The sequence below is a fragment of the Anabrus simplex genome, chromosome 6 (genome assembly GCF_040414725.1).
Source record: "Anabrus simplex isolate iqAnaSimp1 chromosome 6, ASM4041472v1, whole genome shotgun sequence".
NCBI classification, from domain to species: Eukaryota; Metazoa; Arthropoda; class Insecta; order Orthoptera; family Tettigoniidae; genus Anabrus; species Anabrus simplex.
Window position 1 is genome coordinate 97,484,083 of NC_090270.1, and position 25,451 is coordinate 97,509,533.

Genomic DNA, 25,451 nt, shown 5'->3' on the forward strand with positions numbered 1-25,451 from the left:
GGTTACGCCAGGATTAGATGCACAACGAAGAGGATCCACGCAGTTTCGACTTCAAAGTCACTTCGGAGGAAGAAACCAACGACCGGGTAAGCATTATGTTCGCACAACTAACTGCTTTGATTCAGGCCCAATCTAAAAACATCGAGGCCCAATCCGAAAAAATCGATTGGAAAATTGAGGCCCAGTCTCAAGAAATAAAGGACCAAATCAATGATTTGGGCAACGAAGTGCGCTCTCTCAGAACCGACGTGGTCACTGACGTCATGCAGGACAACAATGAATTGGAGGGGAAGCGTTCCGAAGTGATGCTTGTGATTGTGGAGTCTGTAGTTCCAAGGCCCAGCAGAAAAAGCGAGTGCCCTGTGTGAAAGTACAACAGCTCTGGAGAGACGGGTGAAGCCTGCAAGCAGTGATGGCGGCTCTGGCGTCATGAAGATGCCAACTCCACGGGACAGTTGATCATTGTAGTGATGGCAATAACACGACCAGGGGGACCCCTCAAGGAGATGGAGAACCAATGGGGTCAGAACCAACAACCAACAAACGAGGGTGCCACCTGACCAGGACACTAGTCCCGGCACAAAACCATATTCTGGTAAAAACATAGAATTCAGCACCCCGGAAGAAGAGGAGACTCAACAGGGCCAAGTCCGCGACGTGCGAGCCTCTCCCGTGCATCATACCAGTGGACTACAATGACGCATGGGGCCTGACAGAACACAAAGTTGTGAACGAGGAGAAAGTCAGTGGAGCTTTGACTGCCACGCGAGGACCTGCGGATCATTGCCACCGGGAACAAGGACACCGTTGGCCAGACCCAGCAGATCACCCATGGAAAGGTGGTGACCTCCGATCGAACTATCTGGCTGCAAAATGTGTACTGCAACAGCGCCAACGAGAGGACAGTGTGATTGAGGTAGTCTAAGTGTAATTAAATAATGGGGACTAAGAGTGAGACGAAGACACAGATATAAGGACACCTAGATATAATTTAAGACCTAGAGTAAGGGATGTACAGGATAGATATTGAAGGTTTTAGGGGGGATAATTGTCATAGGTACGACATCCTAACTGGTGTAAAACCAATAATAATAATTTCGTGTGGCTATTTCTAGCCGAGTGCAGCCCTTGTAAGGCAGACCCTCCGATGAGGGTGGGCGGCATCTGCCACGTGTAGGTAACTGCGTGTTATTGTGGTGGAGGATACTGTTATGTGTGGTGTGTGAGTTGCAGGGATGTTGGGGAGAGCACAAACATCCAGCCCCCGGGCCACTGGAATTAACCAATTAAGGTTAAAATCCCCGACCCGGCCGGGAATCGAACCCGGGACCCTCTGAACCGAAGGCCAGTACGCTGACCATTCAGCCAACGAGTCGGACATAAAACCAATTATTATTATGTTTAATATATTTTATTAAATGCTAAATTATCTTTTATTAAACGTTAAATATGACTAATATATGGTTTCCCTGTAAATATGTATTATAAATTTGTATAACCTCAAATATGTAGTGCATAAGTTTAACCTCAAAATCTACACTGACTGACAGAGCAAATGCAACACCAAGAAGGAGTGGTCAGAACTTTATGCCAATTGCAGGGTAGACTGACGTCACTGAGGTATGCTCACGATGTGAAATGCGCCGCTGTGCTGCGCACGTAGCAAACGATAACTGGGACACGGCGTTGGCGAATGGCCCACTTCGTACCGTGATTTCTCAGCCGACAGTCATTGTAGAACGTGTTGTCGTGTGCCACAGGAGACGTGTATAGCTAAGAATGCCAGGCCGCCGTCAACGGAGGCATTTCCAGCAGACAGACGACTTTACGAGGGGTATGGTGATCGGGCTGAGAAGGGCAGGTTGGTCGCTTCGTCAAATCGCAGCCGATACCCATAGGGATGTGTCCACGGTGCAGCGCCTGTGGCGAAGATGGTTGGCGCAGGGACATGTGGCACGTGCGAGGGGTCCAGGCGCAGCCCGAGTGACGTCAGCACGTGAGGATCGGCGCATCCGCCGCCAAGCGGTGGCAGCCCCGCACGCCACGTCAACCGCCATTCTTCAGCATGTGCTGTTCCAATATCGACCAGAACAATTTCCCGTCGATTGGTTGAAGGAGGCCTGCACTCCCGGCGTCCGCTCAGAAGACTACCATTGACTCCACAGCATAGACGTGCACACCTGGCATGGTGCCGGGCTAGAGCGACTTGGATGAGGGAATGGCGGAACGTCGTGTTCTCCGATGAGTCACGCTTCTGTTCTGTCAGCGATAGTCACCGCAGACGAGTGTGGCGTCGGCGTGGAGAAAGGTCAAATCCGGCAGTAACTGTGGAGCGCCCTACCGCTAGACAATGCCGCATCATGGTTTGGGGCGCTATTGCGTATGATTCCACGTCACCTCTAGTGCGTATTCAAGGCACGTTAAATGCCCACCGCTACGTGCAGCATGTGCTGCGGCCGGTGGCACTCCCGTACCTTCAGGGGCTGCCCAATGCTCTGTTTCAGCAGGATAATGCCCGCCCACACACTGCTCGCATCTCCCAACAGGCTCTACGAGGTGTACAGATGCTTCCGTGGCCAGCGTACTCTCCGGATCTCTCACCAATCGAACACGTGTGGGATCTCATTGGACGCCGTTTGCAAACTCTGCCCCAGCCTCGTACGGACGACCAACTGTGGCAAATGGTTGACAGAGAATGGAGAACCATCCCTCAGGACACCATCCGCACTCTTATTGACTCTGTACCTCGACGTGTTTCTGCGTGCATCGCCGCTCGCGGTGGTCCTACATCCTACTGAGTCGATGCCGTGCGCATTGTGTAACCTGCATATCGGTTTGAAATAAACATCAATTATTCGTCCGTGCCGTCTCTGTTTTTTCCCCAACTTTCATCCTTTTCGAACCACTCCTTCTTGGTGTTGCATTTGCTCTGTCAGTCAGTGTATATACACGAAAGCAGTAGAAAACTCTAACATTTCTATATTAGATTTATTCTACTATAATTTGGTATATATGAAGGGTTCTGGAAACTTACCGTAAGGTTTATTATCCAGAAATATGTGGAGACATTAGGAATGTTGGAGATTTTTCCATGTGTATTGGTAAACAGCAATGAAAGTTCGAGTACTCTATTCGACTAGCTGGTTGATTGATGTTTTGAGTGTGTTCGAGTAGAGTGTTGTAAGAACCCTTCCAGAAATCGATAATTCTAGACGGCTGATCGAACAGTATATATATCGAGCTGTCAGTCAGTGAACAAGTCAGGTTGGACTCGAAGGCAAGTGATGGACTGCAAGTGACTGTTGGGCTCCGAGGTGGAATCAGTGAGTTCAAGAGAGCGGATGTTATAGTGCATGAGTCAGTGTTGTTGATATCTGTACCTGTCAGACTTGACTATTAAGTGTTGTAGTGTCACTTGCTACTGTGTATCATTGTGTGTTGCGACTTACAGTGACAATAAAGTAATTTAGACAAGGAAGTGAACGTGTTCTCGTGTGATATTTATTCCTGTCATAAATCGCATTTAAGAACGTTAAGGGAATGCCTTAAAATTGCTTGTGAAACTCCAGGATGTGTGCCATATCTTAAAATCGAGGTAAATAACAAACCCATTACGACGCTGTTAGATTCAGGGAGCATTAGCTGCATTAGTGCTAAGGAGTGGTACTCTAAATTGAAAGCCTGTTGTAAATTCCCGGACTATTGTTTGTCTTCTATTAAATGTGTTTCAGCAAATTCGTCACTATTTGAAATTTTAGGCTTCATTTTTGCCAAAGTTCGAATCTCAAAATTTACATAGAAAATTAAGTTATTTGTGGCTAAACAATTGCCTTGCCCTGTAATATTGCGGGCCGATTTCATGTCTCATTCCGGACTTGTGCTTGATCTCCAGAGCAAGTCGTGCACATTCAAGTTTGCTAGTAACATTAATATTCCTCTTCTGAAATGTAATTTTGTGTCATTTTTATCTATTTCGCCTACCCAGAGTGAGAGGTCATTAGATCTTAGGCATCTAACTGAGGATCACGCTGAAAGTATTAGAAGGTTGTGTTAGTCTTTCCCTGATGTATTTTCAGAAACCCTTGGTGTCCCTGATCTTATAGAATATAGATTGAGCTAACCAATTCTATTCCAGTTAGGTTTCCAATTTATAGGCTATCTCCACCTAAAATGAAAGCTCTTAAGAAATCACTGATCAGATGTTAAAAGATGGCATAATTCGACCTTCAAAGTCAGTGTATTTATCTCCCATTTTTCTTTTACCGAAACCCCAAGGTGGTTTCAGGTCTGTCATTGATTACAAGGCTTTGAACTGTAAGGTCGTATTACAATCTGTGCCCTTTCCTGATCTTCATTCTTGTTTTTCATGGTTTTGTAAGGCTAAGTTCTTTACCATCTTAGATCTTGACCAGGCATATAATCAGATACCTCTGGCAGAAGAACCCAAATATCTGACAGCTTTCGCCACTGATTGCAATTCGTATGAATACAACCGCATACCTTTCGGGCTCCCCACAGGATCCAAACATCTGACTGCTTTCGCCACTGACTGCAATTCGTATGAATACAACCGTGTGCCTTTCAGGGTCCCCACAGGAGCGGCTGTCCTTACTAGACTGCTGGATAGGGTCTTCTCCGACATCAAATTTGAATATCATTATCTCGACGATGTCGTCGTGTTTTCGGAGACCTTTGAAGAACACTTAGATCATCTGAAGGAAGTTCTAGATCGGCTTTGTAACGTTGGGTTGACAGTTAAGTTATCTAAGGTAGCCTTTGCTAAGCCTTCAATCTCATTCTTAGGGCATAATGTCGCCCGATGGTGTTTCTATCAACCATTTCAGAACGCAGGTTATTCGTGACTTCAAGTCTCCTAAAGACATCAAAGGAATCGCTAAGTTCATAGGCATGGTGAATTTCTTCAGGAAGTTTATTCTTAACTTTGCTAATAGGGTGGCACCTCTAAACCTACTTCGTAGTAAAGGTGTCCAATTCGAATAGGAACCGTCGCAGCGAGCGGTGTTTGAAGATCTTAAGTTAGCTCTTTTTTAATGCCCCAGTATTAGCTATGCCCAATTTCTCCTAAGAAATTCATAGTCCAAACCTATCCCTCTTCATATGCTGATGCTGCTGTCCTTCTTCAGGAAACTGAACTCTGAAGGCAGCCTATTGCGTATGCATCTAGGACCTTATCATCTCAAGAAGCCAAGTAATCCATCTATTAGGACTTGCAGTCCTGTTTGCCTTGGAGAAGTTCCGCCTTTGTCTGGAGAATGTAATATTTGAATTAGAAACTGACATAATTTAAGTTGGGTTTTAGCTAGGCCTCGTCGTACAGGACATATCGCCCGTTGGGCTATCAAAATTTCAGCCTTTCAATTTGATATGCGACACATTAGAGTATCAGAAAATGTAGTCGCAGATGGACTAAGCCACACGTTTTCTAGTGATGTTGAGACCAGTGAACAGGAGGAAAGTTCCTCTCCTTCCATGCCCATACCTTCTAGGGTTAGTGCTATTTTGACTGATGCCCCTATGTTATTTTGTGATATCGAGAAATATCAACAAGAAGATCCAGTGCTGGCTCCTACAATGGAAACCCTTCCTTCTGGGGAAAATGTTGTCCTGTATGTATTGGGGAACAGAGTTCTGTGCTGCCCTTTCAGGCATGATCAGAAGATGAAAGTCCCTGCCGTTCTTGTGCCCATAATCTTCAAATACTCTCATGAGACCCCATTAGGGGGGCATTTAGGCTCTTCAAAACAAGAGAAAAAATCAGAGGAATGTTTATCTGGAAGAATATGGACGGCAAAATCAGAAATGGTTAAAGCATGTAAATCTTGGTTGCTTAGTAAGCCCACTTTGTCTACTAAGCCAGGGCTATTGTTATCACATAAAGCCTCTTGCCCCATGGAGCGTTTGTACACAGATTACGTCGGACCCTCCCCTCAATCAAATGGGAATGGGAATAAGTTCATCCTTGTATGTGTAGATGGCTTCACCAGATTTTCATGGTTATTTCCGACTCAGCTGGCTACCACTCACTCTGCCATTTCTTGCCTTAATACTATCTTTGCTTCTTTCAGTCCTTGTCATTGTATAGTGTCCGATAATGCAAAGGTTTTCACATCTAACTTATTCCGAAAATTCTGTTTTGATTTGTCCACATCACATGTAACTACTTCCGCTTATTACCCTCAACCATCTCTGGCTGAGCGAGTTAATCGTTAATCTTCGATCTGCCTTGATAGCTTTTCATCATGAAGATCATTCCAGGTGGGATACTTCTCTGCATTAGTTATCTTTTGCTTTAAATATGGCCGTTCATGATCCCAAGTACACTCCTGCCTCGCTTATGTTTTCTGTTCCCAACTTGCCGTTGTCTAATCTTTGGTCCATCAATGAGATATTGCCAGAGAAAATAGATTCCTGATAACGTCAGGGACCTGTGGAAGAAGGCTAAAAGTAACCTTAAGGCTTCTCATGAGAAGGTTAGAGAGAAATATGATCGTGGACAGCGGCCCACCAATTTAAAGGTTGGAGATCAAGTCATCGTTAAGAACTTTGTACCGGCAGGCAAGCTTGCCCCCAGATTTCATGGGCCACGTATTATTTTGTATTTCTTAATGCCAGTCATCTTCTGGTGAGCAATCGAGCCACTGAGAGGATATTTAGAGTGCACCTTTCTCAAATAAAACCGGTACAAATCTCCTGTTTTGCAGTATAGGCCACTAAATTATGGCAGTGAGGAAATGGTTATATTTCTTTCGTTAACTACTTTGAATCTTAAAAGGTATTATTTTATAAGTAGTATGACGAGGCCTGCCCTGCTCATATGCATCTATGATATAATTCTGTACAAACCTTCCCCTCTAATTAATAAGGTTTATTTTCTTCCTTGCCTGGCTGCCATTACCTTTCCCCCGCCTCCAAAACCAAGCCTGCAATTCACACACTCATCATCGATGCCGCCTGCCTCATCAGAACCTGCAGCTTAAATTGTAATTAATTGTATATGTAAGCCTTCAGCAATGTTCATGTTGGCAAAAATAATTTAATTGCTAGTATTTAATATTGATATTAGATCAGTTTACCAACACTGTTTGAATCATAATAATATTGTAGCACCATATGAGCGAGAGAATGACAGCCAACAAAAATTTCAATGTACAATTAAAAACGACATTAATTATCATAATCAACATTTGATTTATCCACTCATGTTGCAATATATTATTTATTATTGTTAATTATACTTTATATTAAAAAAATTGACATAATTAAAATGGAACATCCTTCGAATTGAAATCGATTCTCAGTATTTTAATTTAAAAATTATGATTTATTGTAGCCTCAAACAGTTATAAGTTACAAATTCTTATTCTTTCTTTATTCGAATCAGAAGTTCAATAGAATAATACTACATTTAAAGGAAACAAACTATATACACAAATATATACAAGTAAAAGGTCTACAACAATATATGTCATACAGACGTCACACCAATTTGGCCCAAAATTTGGCCACTTCAAGGGCATTTGGATTGGCCAGCACCAAGTCTTCCATTGTGCAGATTGATGGACACAAGGGACAACATAGCAGGTGTTCAGTTGTCTGAAGTTCACCACAGCCACAAAAGGCCGTATCGATGGGAAGTTCCATTTCTGTAGATTCGCTCTAGTTCTACCCACTCCAGATCTAAGTTTGTTTAAGGACCTCCATATCAACCAGTCCTCGGTGTGACCGGGAGGCAACACTTTCCGCGATTCCATCCATTTCAAAAGGCCAGGGGTCTTTTGTTTCCATTTGGTAATCCTGACTTTGTCCGATGATCCATTCAGGTGTTCTGAAGATGTTAAAAATGCTTTCCTGAACTTCAGTCTTTGTTGGGCGGGTTGGTATCCAAAGAGTGGATGTGAAGGCAATAAATTTGTTTTAAGCCTTTCCTTAATAGCAGCAACCTCTCTCCTGATGTCACAAGGAGCAATTACGGCAAGGTAATTGATTTTCTCGAGAGTAGTTGGCTTCAGGACACCAGTAATTATTCTACAGCTTTCATTGAGTGCCACATCAATCTGTTTTGCGTGGGCAGATTTGTACCACGCTGGACAGGCATATTCACCGGCGGAGTAACATAAGGCTAGTGCAGTAGTTCTAACAGTTTGCAGATGTGTGCCCCAAGTAGATTCAACAAGTTTTCTAGGTAATGTGTTCCTTGAAGGTGCACCTTGAAGGTGAGACTGCGATCGAGAGTGACGCCCAAGTACTAGATGGCAACTACAAATTCTTATGATAGTAATGTTATTGTGCTGATTATTGCCATGAACTGTAACCGGTGCCTAACTAAACCTAAACGCCAGCGAGTGGAACCTCATATATGACCGTTGAGTAATGCCAAGGCACACCTACAATATTTCTTCGAACCCCTGATTATATTTTTGATAAAATACGGTTACAGTTAACCCTCGAGCGTGAATGGTTACAAAAACACACACACACTGTATGTACGTGAATACTCCACACATATTTGTTCCAGAATTTAGTGAAGAAAAATGTTGGTGCAAGCATTAATTGAAATAAGGTTGGTACCACTTCACCTAAAACAATACTATACTGCCGTCTGGTCTTGGTCTGAAAGGCATCAGTAGCACGTTAGAAGTGAAGTATGATCCACATATTACGTATGGCTACATTTTCTCATAACTCATTCACGGCTAAAAAAGAAAAGCTTAGCGTAATTGCAGATGCAGGGTATGTTGGAAATAGTGCAGCAAAAGGAAAGTGTGATTGGCGGGGGGGGAGGAAAGAGACTTCAAAAATAGTAATTGCCCCAGGCGATGTTGGAGTCGGTTAGTAATACCCGTCTACTGCTGTTCCTTAAGGAAAATTTGAAATGAAAGAGGGCATATTCCGTAATAAATGCATAAGTAACGTGTCCGATAACAGTTGTTAACTTGTTAAAAATAAAGGCTGACTAAACTATAGCTCAATTTTAATGCAAAATACTGCAATTAAATAAAAATGAGATACACCTCGAGATATGGCAGAGTGCATAATTGATTTCAGAGATTAGTTTATATTTTCTCGTGTTTGGTTAAATTACGGAAAGGCTATTATCATGTAAATTTATAGCGAGAAGATTATAATTTCTCCACTGCCGCTTGAAGTATTTTCGTCATATGTATAGAAGGGTTAAGTTAGAATAGGTGACGCTGTTTGAAGAAGAAAACTGGAATGATTGCCACAAAATGCGATCGATCATCTTCGGTATGGTAGTGTTTTCTCACTATGTGCATTTGCGAGCTCTCTTGTAGACATTCGAAGGCGATGTTGGAGTCGATTTGTAATACCCGTCGACTGATGTTCTCTAAAGAAAATTTGAAATGAAAGAGGATAACACCTTTTCATAATAAATGCGTACATAATGTGGCCGATAGCAGTTGTCAACTCGTTAAAAATAACGAGTGCTTAATTTTAATTATTATATACGGAAATTAAGTAAGAATGTGATACACCTCAAGATATGGCAGAGTACATCACTGATTTCAGTCGATAGTTCATGTTTTCTTGCGTCTAGTTAAATTTCGGAAAGGTTATCCACATGTAAATTTTTAGCGAGGAAGTTATCATTTCTCTACATGTGTTTCAAATATATTTTCATGATATATATACAGTTAGGTTAAGCGACGCCGTTTGAAGAAGAAAACTGAAATCTTTGCCACAGAAGCCTCTGGAGTGATACCGTATTTCTCTGAATCCAAAACAATGTTTTATTCTCAGAATCGAATGCGAAAAATCAAGGATTGTCTTGCATTCGCGGCCTAAGAGTAACGAATACCACTGGCAACTACCGTGGTAACCATGCTGCTGCTTTTCAGCCCTGCACGCGCATGCACACAAAAAATTCGTTGACAATAAACGACCGCCTCTTTATTATACATCACTAGCCACGACAACCAGGTGTACAGTGCTCTCGGGAAATACCTAGTGAAGACAGAACAACGTTCTATTAGCCTCTACAAAAGCGTTTCTCAAATCTGCAGAATGGCATCAAAATGCGCGAGCCTTCGAATTCTTAGAGAGGCCATGGTCACTCAGTGGCAGAGTTATAACACGTCTACTGTACCTGACGCTTAATAAAATTAAATTTTATAGACAGCAGGAACATTTTCGAGATGGCTAGTCATATTGTAAAGATTGTGGAACAGGTATTGCCGGCAAATTATCACCGGGTTCGCATCGATATTATGATGTCAATTTTAAGTTAATGGTTATTAAACACTCAGAAATGTACAATAATTGTGCAGCCGCAAGAAAATACGGTATAGGCCTAATTAAAGCCAATATTTGACGTTAGCGTGAAGACAAGATGGCTAAAAAAGTGCGTACTGTACAAAAAAACGCATTCAGAGTTCCGCAACAAGGACGCTTTAAAGAAGTTCAAGATGAAATTGTGAGGTACAGTAGAACCTCGATAATTCGAAATCCCGCCTAATTCGAAGAAGCTCTCGTTCCTGGAAACATGAGATACGGTTCTGCATGTTATTTAAATGGTTTAATTCAAAATATGGATAATTCATAATTTGAAGTACAATGTTGGCCCCATTACCGAAATTCAGACTTTTAATTCAAAACTGCCTTTACATTTTAGAACAATAGTATGTTACAGAGTTATTTAAATTCAAAATGTATACGCGTCATGATAGAATGCATGTTCCGGAACGTGGAGGGGTAGCTTTCCGTACTCACACTCATTTCGGTGTGTCTACAGTGTGCTTCATAATTGCTAAGTTGAATGAAATCGGAATTCTTTTATATTCAACCTTTTAACCCCTCAGCGTCGCAGCCACTTAAAGAGCTTCCTACCCCGCGGCCGGATGAGATTTCAACTACGCGCGACTGAAATACATTGATTCACTTATAACGTTACTACAAGTATAAGAGTAGCCCGATATTCACGAAACTTGGAATTCCTTATGACAGAACTAAGTACGTGTAGATAATTACATAATTGTTTCACATTTACTTAGTAATTTAGTTCCGAGTGATAGAGTTCGAAGCACTCTTGGAGACAGGGACCCAAGTCACACTCCTGGCAGCAGTACACTGATGTCTTCTTTTCGTCGTGTTTTTAACACACGATACAACGTCTCTGAGGTTTGGATTTCTCACCCTTCGGTGCTAATTTCCTGATAAAACTTCTTTTCTGCAACCTTGGAACTGTATTATCTGATGCGCGCTGGCCTTGAATATTTCTTTCCCCGCCCGAGCGAGCGTATTTTGTAAACAAACCTTTCACCAGCTGCTCCGATAAGGTACCCCTAATTGCTCAATATTTGTCTCTGTGACATGTGTGAATATTATTAGAGAATTTAGGAATTATAATTCACTGTTGAAAACTTCCCTTTCACCTGTATAATTATCTATAGTCTCCTACACGAAATTTCCAAGTACTGTTTCCTCCTCCTCGTCATTCTCATTTACCACTGCCACATCATCTATTTCATTATCAGTGCTGCTAATACTGTCACGCTACTTCCGACTAAACGTTCATCTGAATTATACAATATTCCAAGCACGTTACTGTCAGTCAAACCACGGCTGAGCGCGGCGCGCCACACGGACTGATAAAGCTGCAGCGAGACCAAAAGCAGCAGGACGAAACTGAATGAGGGGAATAACACTTACTGTATGCGAAACAAACCAACTCGATACATATTTCAGATAAAAGGTCGAGACATAGTCTTTCAAGCGAGATATATACCATGAACAACTGGCTCTCGTATCGTATGACGGAAAGCAGCACTTGCTGATGCCTATACAGAGCGCTCGTGGAGAGTTATGAAAATATTACGAGCTGAGAAATAAAGACAAATATAATAAATAAATCGCACTCCCAATGTACAAATAGAGCAAAGAATATCACGCGAAAAGACAAACTCCTCAGATCATCATTTCTTTATTTTCTTCTGTGGGAAAGAATGAAGCAAACAGACTTTTTAAAAAAAGCAGAAATTAGTGCTCATACTTGACAAATAATTAACCTTGCAAAAACAACTACATTATAACGATTTTCAATTCTTATTTACAACATTGATAAAACTGAAAATGTCTTCTTGGAAACAAAACAATTTGCATATCAATAAATACAAAACTCTTCGCGCTATAGTCGTAAATGTGAAACCATGTATGGGTCTATACGACGTATAGAGGTCGGCGGCTACGGAAGAAAAGAGGGTCTATGCCACGTATAGAGGTCGGCGCTGAGCGGTTAAGGAACGCCGTAATATCGCGCAGCAGGCAGTGTGCAGAAAAACAGAATCCGCAAACACTGGCGATGCCGACAGTTGACGAAAAACCGTGGCTCATATAATCAATTCGTAGGCACCGAACAATATTGTCATTGCCGGTGAAACTGCATTGCTTTCTTTTAATGCTGAGCCCAAATGGACTTATGGTTTTAAAGGAGTAAGTGCCAGCCGGGGAATCGTACAAGAGTGGGGCACATTGTACTGTGTTGCAATGCACACGGAAGCGAGAAACTTTATCCCCCAGTCATAGGAAAGTTTGATAAGCCACAATGTTTTAAGGGCGTCGGGCACTTTCCATAGAAGTACGAGGCATCTAAAAATGCAAATAGTACAGTAATCCAAAAAATAATGTATTTGCATAGGGAAACCAGCATAATATATCCTCGCCTTTGAATTGTGTGACTTTTTTTTCTTTTGTTGCAAGAGGTTATGTTTCTCAGTGATTTATCCAAGTGCATTATTTGAACACTGTAAATGCACCTTGTTGGATACATTTCGGATATAGTTTTTTCCATGACATTTGAAAGGTTTAAACTGTGAATCAAGGTTAACTGCATGGAGTAACGGGCCTTAGAATATTTTGTGACACGGCAAGCATTGGCACTTCTGAATTACGAATTGGCAGTTAATTCGAAATCACGTAATTCAAAGTCCGACTTTTTGAGTCCCAACGACTTCGAATTAACAAGGTTTTACTGTTAATGAATGTAGGTTTTCGTGACTCATTGTATTAACATAAAGAAATAAATGAACTGGATTAAAGCCACTATATACACATTTATTTAGTAATAAAGCCAAGCTTTCAGCCAAATTGCATTGGCCTTCATCATGTGAAATTTTGCCTCCGACAGTGAGCAAAGAAATTCTCCGAAGGAACGTGGAAGTCATGCCTATACTATCCACGACCTACCCCACTAACGGGACTCAAGGATCGTGGCGCTGTGCTGTGGTGGTTGGGAGGGAAGTTACTGATTCACCACCCTCTGTCGACAATTTGAGTGCGCCCCGCTGTGCCATGGTGATGTTATGCATGTATTTCTGCAGTACAGGTCTCCATGTATTTGGTAACTTGAAGCCGTCTTCCCTGTTGATGTTATTTGGGCGCAGCTCTATCTCTATGGCTTCCCTCACAAGACGAGCATAGAAGTCTTTTACAGGCGCGATGACCTTCGCCTGGTCAAGGAGGATTTCATGGTCTGTACTGTAGAAATGTTCTGCTATAGCAGACTGGCTTATAGCATTCTCCGTGGAGGATGAAAGAGCGACATTCTTTACCGACCTGATGTGCTCTTTCACCCTGGTGCTAACAAGCCTTTTTTGTCATGCCAACATATGAACAACCACAACCACATGGAATTTCATATACGCCCAGTGTTTTGTGGTTTTTCTTTGACTGGTCGAAACAGAGATTTGAGCTTCCGGTCTGCGGTGAAAACTGGAATTATATCGTACTTCTTAAGAATGCGCCCTATTCTGTCAGTCATACCTGCCACGTAAGGAAGGAATACTTTTTTCTTTTTGCTGTAGTCCGGGTTGATACTGTATGTGCACGAATTTCTTTGCTCACTGTCAGAGGCAAAACTTCACATGCCCTGATGAAGGCTAATGCAATTTGGCTGAAAGCTTGACTTTATTACTAACTAAATGTGTATATAGTGGCTTTAATCCAGTTCATTTATTCCTTTATGTTAAGGTTTTACTGTATGTGCACGAAAAGCTCAAGGGCACAATGGCCATACCGTGGTGCAATAAACTCGTTCATGTACCTTCAATGTCCGCGATTAGGCCTATACGTAGCTAGCCGCTGAAGTTAGCCGAACCCGGCAAGAGAGCCGTGCGTGTGGCGGTAGCTGATTATATCTGACGCTGAGTAAAAGTAAGAGTTTTATAGACAGCAAGAATATTTTCCTGATGGATCGTCGTGTTGTAGAGATGCATGGAGTAGGTATTGCCAGCAAATTTCCAACGGGTGCTCATTGGTATTATGATGCCAATTTTATATTAATAAAGAATAATTGTGTAGCCGCAAAAAAATAAGGCATGACGAATGTCAATGTTCGGCGTCTAAAAATGCGTAGTGTACAACAAAGGCATTCATATGATTTTACAAAGCACTTTTTGAGCCTGATTTAAATTTTTTGCAGGAAAAAGTGAGGTTTGTTGGATTTGGAGAAATACGGCACTATAATTTTTTCAGAATGAAATTAAATACACACTTTCACGAAATATAACAAACAAGTAATCCATAATGTGGATATTATCTGCGGAAATGCAAGTTTTGAACAAACTGTATGCCGTTTCATACCGATTTTAATGGGCATGGGGGTTTTTCTGACTTTCATACAAAAATCGGGTATTACGACAATCCGCTAAAGCGAGTAAAATTTTTCGCCGTTATGAATTCTCGCTATAACGGACTTCTACTGTAGTTTGAAGTCTTCAATGCTAATAATGACATAAATAATACTGTTAAAGACTATTCTAGTCTCAAAATAAGAGTTATTTTTTTAATTTTTTTTTTTTGCAAGCTGCTTAACGTCGCACCGACACAGATAGGTCTTATGGCGACGATAGGATAGGAAAGGGCTAGGAGTGGGAAGGAAGCGCCCGTGGCCGTGGTGTGAAAATGGGAAACCACGGAAAACCATCTTCAGGGCTGCCGACAGTGGGGTTCGAACCTACTATCTCCCAAATACTGGACACTGGCCGCACTTAAGCGACTGCAGCTATCGAGCTTGGTAAAATAAGAGTTAGTAATGAAGACTCTAATGGTTAAATTAAGTACCGGTAACATAAGTATACTCACTCTAAATTGTGCACAGTGCTTCTCTGAAAATCCTTCAGGAGCAGTAACAAACAGGTATGGAGTAAAACCATGAACATGACAGCAAACTGAATTTCCTTCTGCAGTGATTCCAAACATTCGCATCACTGGCACCGGTCCCATCTGTGAACCAGGCATGCCTGCCATGGGCTGACCTGCACAAAAAATCGATTCAGCCATTAAAATAAGATATTTTTTTGTAATAAGAATACAGTAAACATAGCTTTCATTAAGACAGATTTTGTTTTATAAAGATTTACTTAAATAATACAAAATAATTACCAAACAATAAATTAATCTTTTTAAAATTACTTGCAGGTAGCAAGCACTACTTTATATCACATAACTAACAACTAAAGATCATATTAGGCCTAGGCCTAGATCATCATATACGTATAAACAGTATTATAAAAATCTGCTTTCTACATTCAAACCAATAAATGCATTGGAATCAAAGCTGCACTCCTCCCAAAGGAGGGTTGCATATTGCAGTGAAGCAGATAACTGCACTAAAAGAGCACACTAGATGGTTAAACAGACCTCCTTTACTAGCATGGCTTAAGGACGGTCTCCACTGTTGGCAGAACTTCGGCAACTTCCTTGCTGTTTCCATGTCAACAGATAGCCAAACGACACGCTTCTTGTGAAGTAGGATTATAATTAACTTACCTCTTTATTACAAGCTACAAATACAGTACTGGTACGCGCACGTGTTGTTCTCTCTGCACTATACTAAAAATTATAGTCAGAAATGGAGTGGAACAAGGAAATTACTCTGGACTTAATTAATGATATAATAGAAAGGCCTTGTTTGTGGGATGTCTCATCAAAGGAATACAGAGATAAAGCAAAGAAAGCCGAAAGTTTCCAGGAACCCTAAATTATCTATAATTGTTCCCGCGAGTGCATAAAAAAAAACCCTAGCGTCCCTCCGCTCCCAGTACAGTCGAGAATTGCAAAAAACCCAGGGAAGTTGGGGTCAGGAGCAGACGAAGTTTATGCTACAAAGTCGTTTGCTTTTGAAGCAACGAGCAGGATGAAGGGAGGAAATGTGCTTAATAAATCTACATTTCTAAATCATGAGAAGAAGCAGCAGTGGCAATAACAAAGACCAAATCCTCTTCATCTGAGTCCTTTGACCTTGCTTGAAAATACTAGACACCACCTAAATGTATTACCATAAATTGATATGATGAACTACCTATATATAAACAAAGAAAGTCAAGTTTAACATGTTTATTAAGTGTGGACACAATGATGAATGAAACAGTATTTAACATTTAACATGTTGATGGTGTCACCAGTTAACATTTAACACTTCTTTTAACATTTAACATGTTGTTGTTAAATGTTAATCTGTGGAGACCGGCCTTTAGAGCAGACGTTTGAGGCCAGTGGGTTAAGTAACATCTTACAGTCACTTCTGTACCTGATCTGCAGGACTATGATGATGTTTATTAAAACAAGTGGTTTGAGAAGTAAACTACATCACTGTTGTTGTTGCTAACCTTCTTACTGATGGATTCTCAGATGAGAAATGTTCACCACTTGCTGATTTTATTGGCTTACCCACAACTGTCTATGTATAAAATGTTAGTTCCATCCATATTTGTTAAAATTTTCTTGTACACAAAAGTTAAAAAATACTCTAGTTCTAGGGAATAAGGAATCAAATTCTCACTTGATGTACCTGGGTTCAGTTCCTTGAAGTCATGTACAAGTGGCACAAACTTGAAAAACATATCAAATTCACTATCAATTTTCTCCCTGCTCCATAGCACAAGTCACCACTATCACTTTCAAAAAATTTACCAACATCACCTGCATCACTTACACCATTTCCAAAATCCACATCAATCTCTTCACAAAGCAAAAGAATTTCCTCACCTTGGGGTGCATACTACAGTCACACATGGATGCCATGGTGCACAGAAGTGCGTTTATATTCAGATAACAGAATATAAGCATACCGTTTAAACCTGAATACCACCCACCGCTGAATAAGACCTGCACACCTGAATTTCTAACAAAATTTGGAAAAAAATTAAATTACATGTTTACTTACCAACTTTTCTAATTTCTGCAAATGTCACAAAATTGCTAATTCAAAACACTTTATAAGTAATAAAAACACTAAAACTAGTTCAATGTACAAATCAGTCACGATTAAATGTCATCAAAACTACCACCATCAGAACATTGATCAGTGTCCCCTTCCCACACATAGTCCTCACTACTATCCATAGAATTTGAAATTAAACATTTCTTGTAACTTTTCCCCACCAAGTCACTGGAGATGTAATTCTATGCAGTCTTTATCTGTTTGCATAGAAATTCCACTTCGGGTCATTTCACTCGTGTGTCAGCGTGTGATCACTGGCAGGTGCCATTCACTTGGTGTAGAGCTGTTTCAATGCAGTTTTGAGAGGCCGGTTCACACAAACATCCAATGGTTGCAGCATAGAGGTCAGCCCTCCTGGAATTCTTGCCAGATCAGTATTTCCTTTACAGCATCTGTTGAATGCCTGTGATAACTGTTGAGCATAAGGCAGGCTCTTCTTCTGCAATAAAGCTCCCGGGCGATATTACCAACCACACTTTACCCAGTCTTCAATTAGCTTACTCTCCATCCAGCTGGATTCTTGGGTTCGAACAAAAATACCAGACAGCAAATTTTGATTTTGGAAGTGTTTTTTCTTTTCAGAACCACATAATATGGAGGAAGTTTGGTTCCATCAGCTAACATGCATAACATTACCATGCAGCGTCGCTTTTCGTTACTACCTGTCCGGATGGTAACGCTTTTAGAGCCCTTAATGTGAACCGCATTGTTTAGTAGCATTTCGAAATGAACGGGGGTCTGATCAGCATTCCCAATTTGAGAAAGCAAATAGGAATTTTGCTTCCACAAACGAATAATGTGGCGATGAAAGACTGTCAACTTTTCTTCGTAGGCGACAGGGAGACAACGTGAAACAGATGTACGTCTTTGCATACACAATCCGTTTCTTCGATAAAGGATTCTTATCCACCCATGGCCTGCAGCAAAACCCTCTTTTTTAAGTTCCTTTGCAATCTCAAATGATTTTAATTGACACATTTCAACTGATACATCATAACCTAGTTCACGTCTTTCAGTCACGTTTTTATAAAGCTGTTCTTCAATTTCAGGAAACTGTGCACTCCACCCTCGGAAAGTTCTACAATCACCGTTACTGTTTAATGTAATTTCCTTCTTCCTCCAATCGCAAATGCAAGATTCATCAATATCATATTTTCAGCTGGCGTGACTGGATCATTAGAGACAAGTAGACAAGAACATAAAGAAAATAATTATCGACCTAGTTCATGGACATGTGTCATTAGTTTCATTTTTCCGCATTGATGATTATGACTCACGTTTGCAGAGTTTCTGACGTTCCCACCTAATCAATACTATATATGTTGTAAAATGTATTTATTTACATCGGAAATTTCCGATAGTTTCAGCTTCCGTTACAACTTTAAATTTCTCACTCACAGTAAATGACTGCAAATGCTTTTTTTGAATTCATCACTTGTTACCACTGATTCTTCTTCACTCAGAACACAAAGTATTAATCAATTGCCACATCATGTGTTTCCGGAAACGCGGAAGGGCAATGGAGCGAGATTTCAGCCACTGCCACGACACGTGACACAAAACCGCTGTTGTCACGTCTTCAGAACAACCAGAATTTAAAGAGCAATATTTCTGTAAAAAAAGTGCGGGCGGTATTCAAGATTATAAGTTATTCATTCCACCATCGTTTATACATCAACAAAGAAATTTAGTTTAAAATGTACCCTACAGAGTGCAACAGCATACAAGGATGTTTCAAGTAAATTGAGTTTATTCTACAGCAGCAAAGCAAAAGCAAAGTCACCTCCGTACAGGCCATGAAGGCCTTTGGAGGAGTGGAAGGTAAAAGCTTCCACCATTGTTAACCTCAGCACGTGATGGGGTAGAGTGGTTAGCTCTACGCCCGGCTGCCTTTGCCCCCACAAATTAACCTGGTACTCATTTTTGGTGTAGGCTGAGTGAACCTCAGGGCCATATGCTCCTCCGGAAGTGGAAATCTCGTTTCTTAAATTTTACGACTTCCTGACGGGGATTCGAACCCACATCCTTCCGGGCGAACCGAGCACGCCTTTACCGCCTCGGCCAGGCAGCCCCTATTCTACAGCAGCACTGAGATTAAACCAAGTTATAACGACTGTAGCTCTAGTCGACCACTTAGTGCAGACTGAGTAAACTCGATCACCATAAACATTTCTTGTCCTCAAATCAGCGTGACTGGATCATTAGAGACAAGCAGACAAGAACATAAAGAAAATAATTATCGACCTAGTTCATGGACATGTGTCATTAGTTTCATTTTTCCGCACTGATGATTATGACTCACAATTGCAGAGTTTCTAACGTTCCCACCTAATAAATACTATATATATATTGTAAAATGTATTTATTTACATCAAAATTGCTATACTAGTTTCGATCCATGGATAATCTTCAGTTGCTTACACTAACAATTAAAATAGTACATTCACAATCATTAGAAACCACTTTCTTTGAGTTAGTCATATATTACAGTCTTCAAATCTGATAAATGGCCATGTTTCATTTCACTGCATATCACTATCTGTTGAATTAAAACACTCTTCTTGAACTTATATGAAATCACTGTCTTAAAATCTAGTAACAAATTTATTCAATTTGTTACATTAACAATTAAAAGAGTACATTCACAATCATTAAAAACCATTTTCTTTTGAATCATTGTCGTACAGTAAAACTTCGTTAAGACGTTTCTGCAGGGGACAACAAAAATTAACGTGTTAAGCAAGAAAATGTACAACTGATTATACAAATAAAAACTATCCAACATGGATATGGAAGCACTTGATATGATTTTTTCTGACATGAGGGCATTTTACGTTGTGTATCTACGAGTACAGTGAGAGCTATATTTAAAATTTCTAAAGATGAGAGGAAAGTATTAAAAAAGGGGTGAAAAACATGAGAGAACAAATAAGAAAACCTTTTCTCCTGGGGCTTATAAAATAACAAGTGCATTGAAAGGTGTGAAAAACATCAAACAAATATGAAAACATATGCACGGGGCCAATAAAAATATCCATTATTATTGCAGAACACACTCTTCCTAAAACAAATGTTAGTAGAAGCCTTTTATTTTGGAGCAGTGGGTTATTAAAAATTAATTTCTGGTCACACACTTGGACAATGAATTGGAGGTTACAATCGGTCATGTGCAACAGGGAGGAATCAGGAGGAATGATTTTGACCGATATTTTGGAAACTTTGACCAAGTCGAATGATCGAGTCATACTCGAAGTGTGATTTCAACAATCCCGACCTCTGTGCGCTTAAAGATTCACATGCCAGTCCATTTTCTGAAAGTTTTTAGTTTTGTCTTCAATAGTAAGGAATTTCACAACTTTTTCTGTATCCACGACTATGCTATCACAAGCCAAGTATGGACCACGCTAGTCAATTTCACACAATTATGTTCCTAATCCTGATATAGGCTACCATATCAAGCGACAAAATTTCACTGTACCACTGAACACAAAATAAATTTCTAACTTCTGAATGGAACGTGAAATACAAGCACAAATAGGCGCACTGTTTCCGTAATCACGCAGCTGTGGTGACGGCTCTTACCCGAGTTGAAAATCACGCTTCTTTCACAAGGGATTACAAACATTTTCTGGGCAAGGAAAACGTGATCGTACTCATAGTAAGTGGTAATAGCAAAAATTTGTGATGCGACAGGTGTTTATATAGGGTCTTTATTTATGCTTGGCAAGGACTGACCTTGGCTGCCGATGACAGGCCGCTGGCGCGCACGGTTTCCGGCACTTCCTACAGTTGCTGAGAGCTGAGCTCCGAGATAGTAGGGTGTTCAATGAAGCTACTGCGTACTGTATGTCGTATTGTATAGTGTTTTATTGTGATTGTATATAGTGTTGTAATGTATGTGAAATATTCGTTACGTGAACGTGTATATCTGCACAATACTTACATTAAGTGCAGAAAATCGTGCGCTAGGAGAAGACAAAAGTTTCAAGCGAAATTTCCAGGGAGACCCATTTCTATCAATCGGACAATTAAACTGGCCAAGAGATTCAAACGTACAGGTTCAATAAACAATAAAAATAGACGTAAAGGTAGTTATCTCCTTACTGAAGCGTGTTTGGTACGAGGATCATAAGTAAAAATCTGGGCCCCCTCGTAGCCCAGATTTAACGGCATGTAATGTTTATTTGTGGGAAATGTTAAAAATATGTAGTTTATGGGAACAACCCTCACACACCAAACTTAAAGACAATATAAGAGTTGCAATTGCATCCATCAGTGCTGAAGAACTTGGTAGAGTAACCGAAAACTTCATTAGGAGATGTCGATTATGTTTGGCAGTGCATGGGGAACATTTTCAGCATAAACTAAGTGGTGAGTAAAATGCATGATAATGATTTTGAGCATAAACTGTAAACATGGTGAGTAAAATGGCATGATAATGACTTTGAGCACCGTATTCTGCCGTACATACGCATACGCGGTAGCCGGCAACTGATCCATAACTGGCGGCCAAGGTCGAGCGAGAAAGTCCTTGCCAAGCATAAATACCCTGTATGTTCCTAATCCAGATATAGGCTACTGTATCACGTGACAAATATTCGCTACACTCCCCTGTATCACTCAACACAAAATACATTTCTAACTTCTGAATGGAATGTGAAATACAAGCACAAATAGACTCACTGTGTTATTCAGCAATCTTGCTGCTAACCAGCAAGCAAAACTCAACATTGCTGAGGCTAACGGCTTGCTTCTCGAAAGTGCAACTTATTCTGTGAAGTTCAGGAATTTAAGGCCTTTTGCCGTAATCATGCAACTGTGGCGACAGATTTTTCTCGAGTTGGAAAAAAACGTTTGCTTCACAAGGGTGACAAATAACATTATCAGGGCTAGGAAAAATGTGATTGTACTAAGCAGTAATTGCAAATATTCATGATGAGATAAGCAAGGTATTTTTATATAGATTTAATACGATGAGAATCAGGACTTCGAATTTATGACATGCTAAGCAGGAAAACGTGTTAATGAGGAATGCACTAACTGTATATTACAGTCTTAAAATCTAATAAAATGTCTGTTTCATTTCACTGGCATATCTCTATCTGTTGAATGGGGAACCATAAGTCCGTCGGGATTATATAATTGTGTTGCCACAAAACACTCCTCTCAGACATACTTTTTAGCCGAAAATGGACTATATCGATTTTAATGATGAAGAACATGGAGCATGTGCTAAACTCCAAGATATGGAAAAATATGAAAAATGAATACTCCATTTTTCAACTCCACACGTCATGATTCGTAAAGATAATGCAAAATATAATTAATTTAGCTTCCTAAAGAGACAGCAGTCCTCTCAATAATGGAGAAATAAATTAAAAATCTATATTCGAAAAATTAATAATTTAACTGGTGTGCAGGTCATTATCACGCCTGTCCACGTCTGGGCTGATAAAATAAGCTGAATAGCAGTGCGAAGAAAGAGGTTGAGCCCGGAAGTGGTCGAGATCAGCCGGTCAGTACCGTGACTATCTGAATCACACTTACAGCACTGATAAGCTGCATTACATAACATCGACTGTGTCTATGCTATAATTTTGTAACTAGGGAAATCTCATTCATCGACGATGTGCTACTGGTTTCTGGATTAGTTTGTAATTCGGGCATTCCCTTTGATTGCTTCATAACTCCATCTAGTTCACTACCAGTCATTCACAGTTTGAATTAGCAGTGAGATGGATCATAGTGTTCTTGTACGTTCAGTGTGTGCAGTTCTATATTGATATTCATTGAAGACATTAACATTGTAACAATATGCCTAAAGTAGCTCAGTCAACCAGTTTAAAATTGAAAAGTTACGTATCAGAATTTAAAGAAGATGGTTTATCATCTGACAGTAAGATATTATTTTGTGTTTTGTGTCATTGTACAGTGACATCTACTCAAAGGTTCCTTGTGCAACAGCACGTTTCAACCAGTAACACCAGGCTAACAAACAACGAGAATCCAAGCAGAGACAGTTGTTTCTGACACAACCAGCAACTTCCAGTGTAACGCCCGAGTTCAACACCGATCTCTGCCGTGTTCTCATCTCTGCTGACATACCTCTCATCAAACTGAATAATCAGTGCTTCAGGGAATTCCTCGAGAAATATATTAAACGATCCATCCCGGATGAGTCAACGTTCAGAAAAACGTACTCTTCAGCCATATACGATGAAAATGTTCAGAAGATAAGGCAAGAGATTAAAGACGGTCCAATTTGGGTTTCCATTGATGAGACAACAGACAAAGAAGGCAGGCTAATTGGCAACGTAATCATTGGTTTTTTAAGCGAAGATTATTGTAAACGGATCCTCTTACACTGTGATGTTTTAGAAAAGTGCGATAACAAAACTATAGCAAAACTGTTCAATGAGGCTATGGGTATCCTCTGGCCACAGGGTGTTAAGTATAATAGTGTTACTTTTTATTAACGATGCTGCACCTTATATGATAAAAGCCGGAGAAGCTTTGTGTGTTGTATATCCTAAAATGACTCATTTAACATGTGTAGCACATGTCTTTTATCGTGTGGCAGAAGTGGTAAGAGGCAGATACCCCAAAGTAGATTTATTGATTTCCTCAGTGAAAAAGGTTTTCTCAAAGCCCACAGAAGAGATCATCTTTTGAAAGAAATGTACCCAGAGATTCCATTGCCGCCTAAGCCGATTTTAACTAGGTGGGGTACGTGGCTGCAAGCGGTTGAATATTATCTTGAATATATAGGCTGTATTAAGAACGTTCTACATGCCATGGACTCTGAAGATGCAGCCTCAATTTAAGCCGCGAAAACAGTTGTCTGCTATACAAGTGAGCTTACTAGAGGCTTTACGTCGCACCGACACAGATAGGTCTTATGGCGACGATGGGATAGGAAAGGCCTAGGAGTTGGAAGGAAGCGGCCATGGCCTTAATTAAGGTACAGCCCCAGCATTTGCCTGGTGTGAAAATGGGAAACCACAGAAGACCATCTTCAGTGCTGCCGATAGTGGGATTCGAACCTACTATCTCCCGGATGCAAGCTCACTACCGCGCGCCTCTACGCGCACGGCCAACTCGCCCGGTGATACAAGTGTGAGAAACGACTTATGTTACATTCAGCATAATTTTTCATGCATCACAAAAGCACTGAAAAGGCTCCAAAACTCGCATCTGTCACTTTCTGAAAGTTGTGAAATTGTGAACAGAACTGTGGAACAACTAAATCATGGTACAGGTAAAGTTGCAGATGTAGCAAACATGAAGATGGTCACTGTACTTTCAAGGAACCCTGGATATGAAGAAATGACAAAGGTTGCTGCAATGCTGTGTGGAGATTTAAGTGTAAAATTAACAATGGATTTAACCCCAGCAGATACTGTGAAGTTGAATTATGCCCCCATTGCCCCTTCCGATGTAGAACGCAGTTTCAGTCAATATAAATCTGTCATTAGAGATTAGGAGAAGATTCACTTTCCAGCATTTAAAAGAACATTTTGTAATCCATTGTTTTAGTAACAGAGAATAAAAGATTGTGTGTTCTTCAAATATATTAAAATGAGAAGTACAACATTATGTTGCACGTAGATCTACTTTGTTTAGCTTCTTTGAACTTTGATATTAAAATAGAAATGAATGTTATACAGTCGAACCTGTCCTAACGGACACCCTTATTCAGCGGACACCTGCCTATACAGACAATTTCCCTCGTAACCGATTTATTTTACATAAGACAAGTGTTAAATTGGCCTCATTTAAGCGGACACCTTGAACTCCGGACAGCGGACATCACCATTTGTCCCGCTCACTTGACTTAAGCGGACACTTTACACGTTCCAGGACAATTTATTACGCCGGACCACATGTCATCCTCTCTTTTAAAACCAGTCTTCAGACATAAGGAAATCCCTTTTGAATGCTTGTACTATTTCGAGTGCGAGGGGAGAGAGTGTACATGGGAATGTAGTTCTACCTAGTGGTGTATAGGCCTATTCCGAGAATTCTCATTGCCCAGAAATGCTGCCAGAGACTGTTGATTCACAAGTTACCTGGGGATTTTCGTCCCATCTTGCATCATTCTATTCATAACTCGGATTGTCGCTGATAAGGTCGAGCTCAGGTAGTCAACTTGAGAAGGTAAAGACAGTACAGTACAGGCGCTAATCAGTAAGAC

At 40.6% G+C, this 25,451-nt stretch overlaps 1 protein-coding gene across 3 annotated transcripts in view; it reads right to left on the reverse strand.

Moving 5' to 3' along the window:
• PolD1 (DNA polymerase delta) overlaps positions 1-25,451 on the reverse strand; it is a 213,130-nt gene that overhangs the window by 156,185 nt on the left and 31,494 nt on the right. For all 3 annotated transcript variants that reach the window (XM_067149778.2, XM_067149780.2, XM_067149779.2), the window contains one exon: positions 15,118-15,290. In XM_067149778.2, coding sequence (XP_067005879.2) covers positions 15,118-15,290 — 173 coding nt within the window. The remainder of the gene's footprint in view (positions 1-15,117; positions 15,291-25,451) is intronic.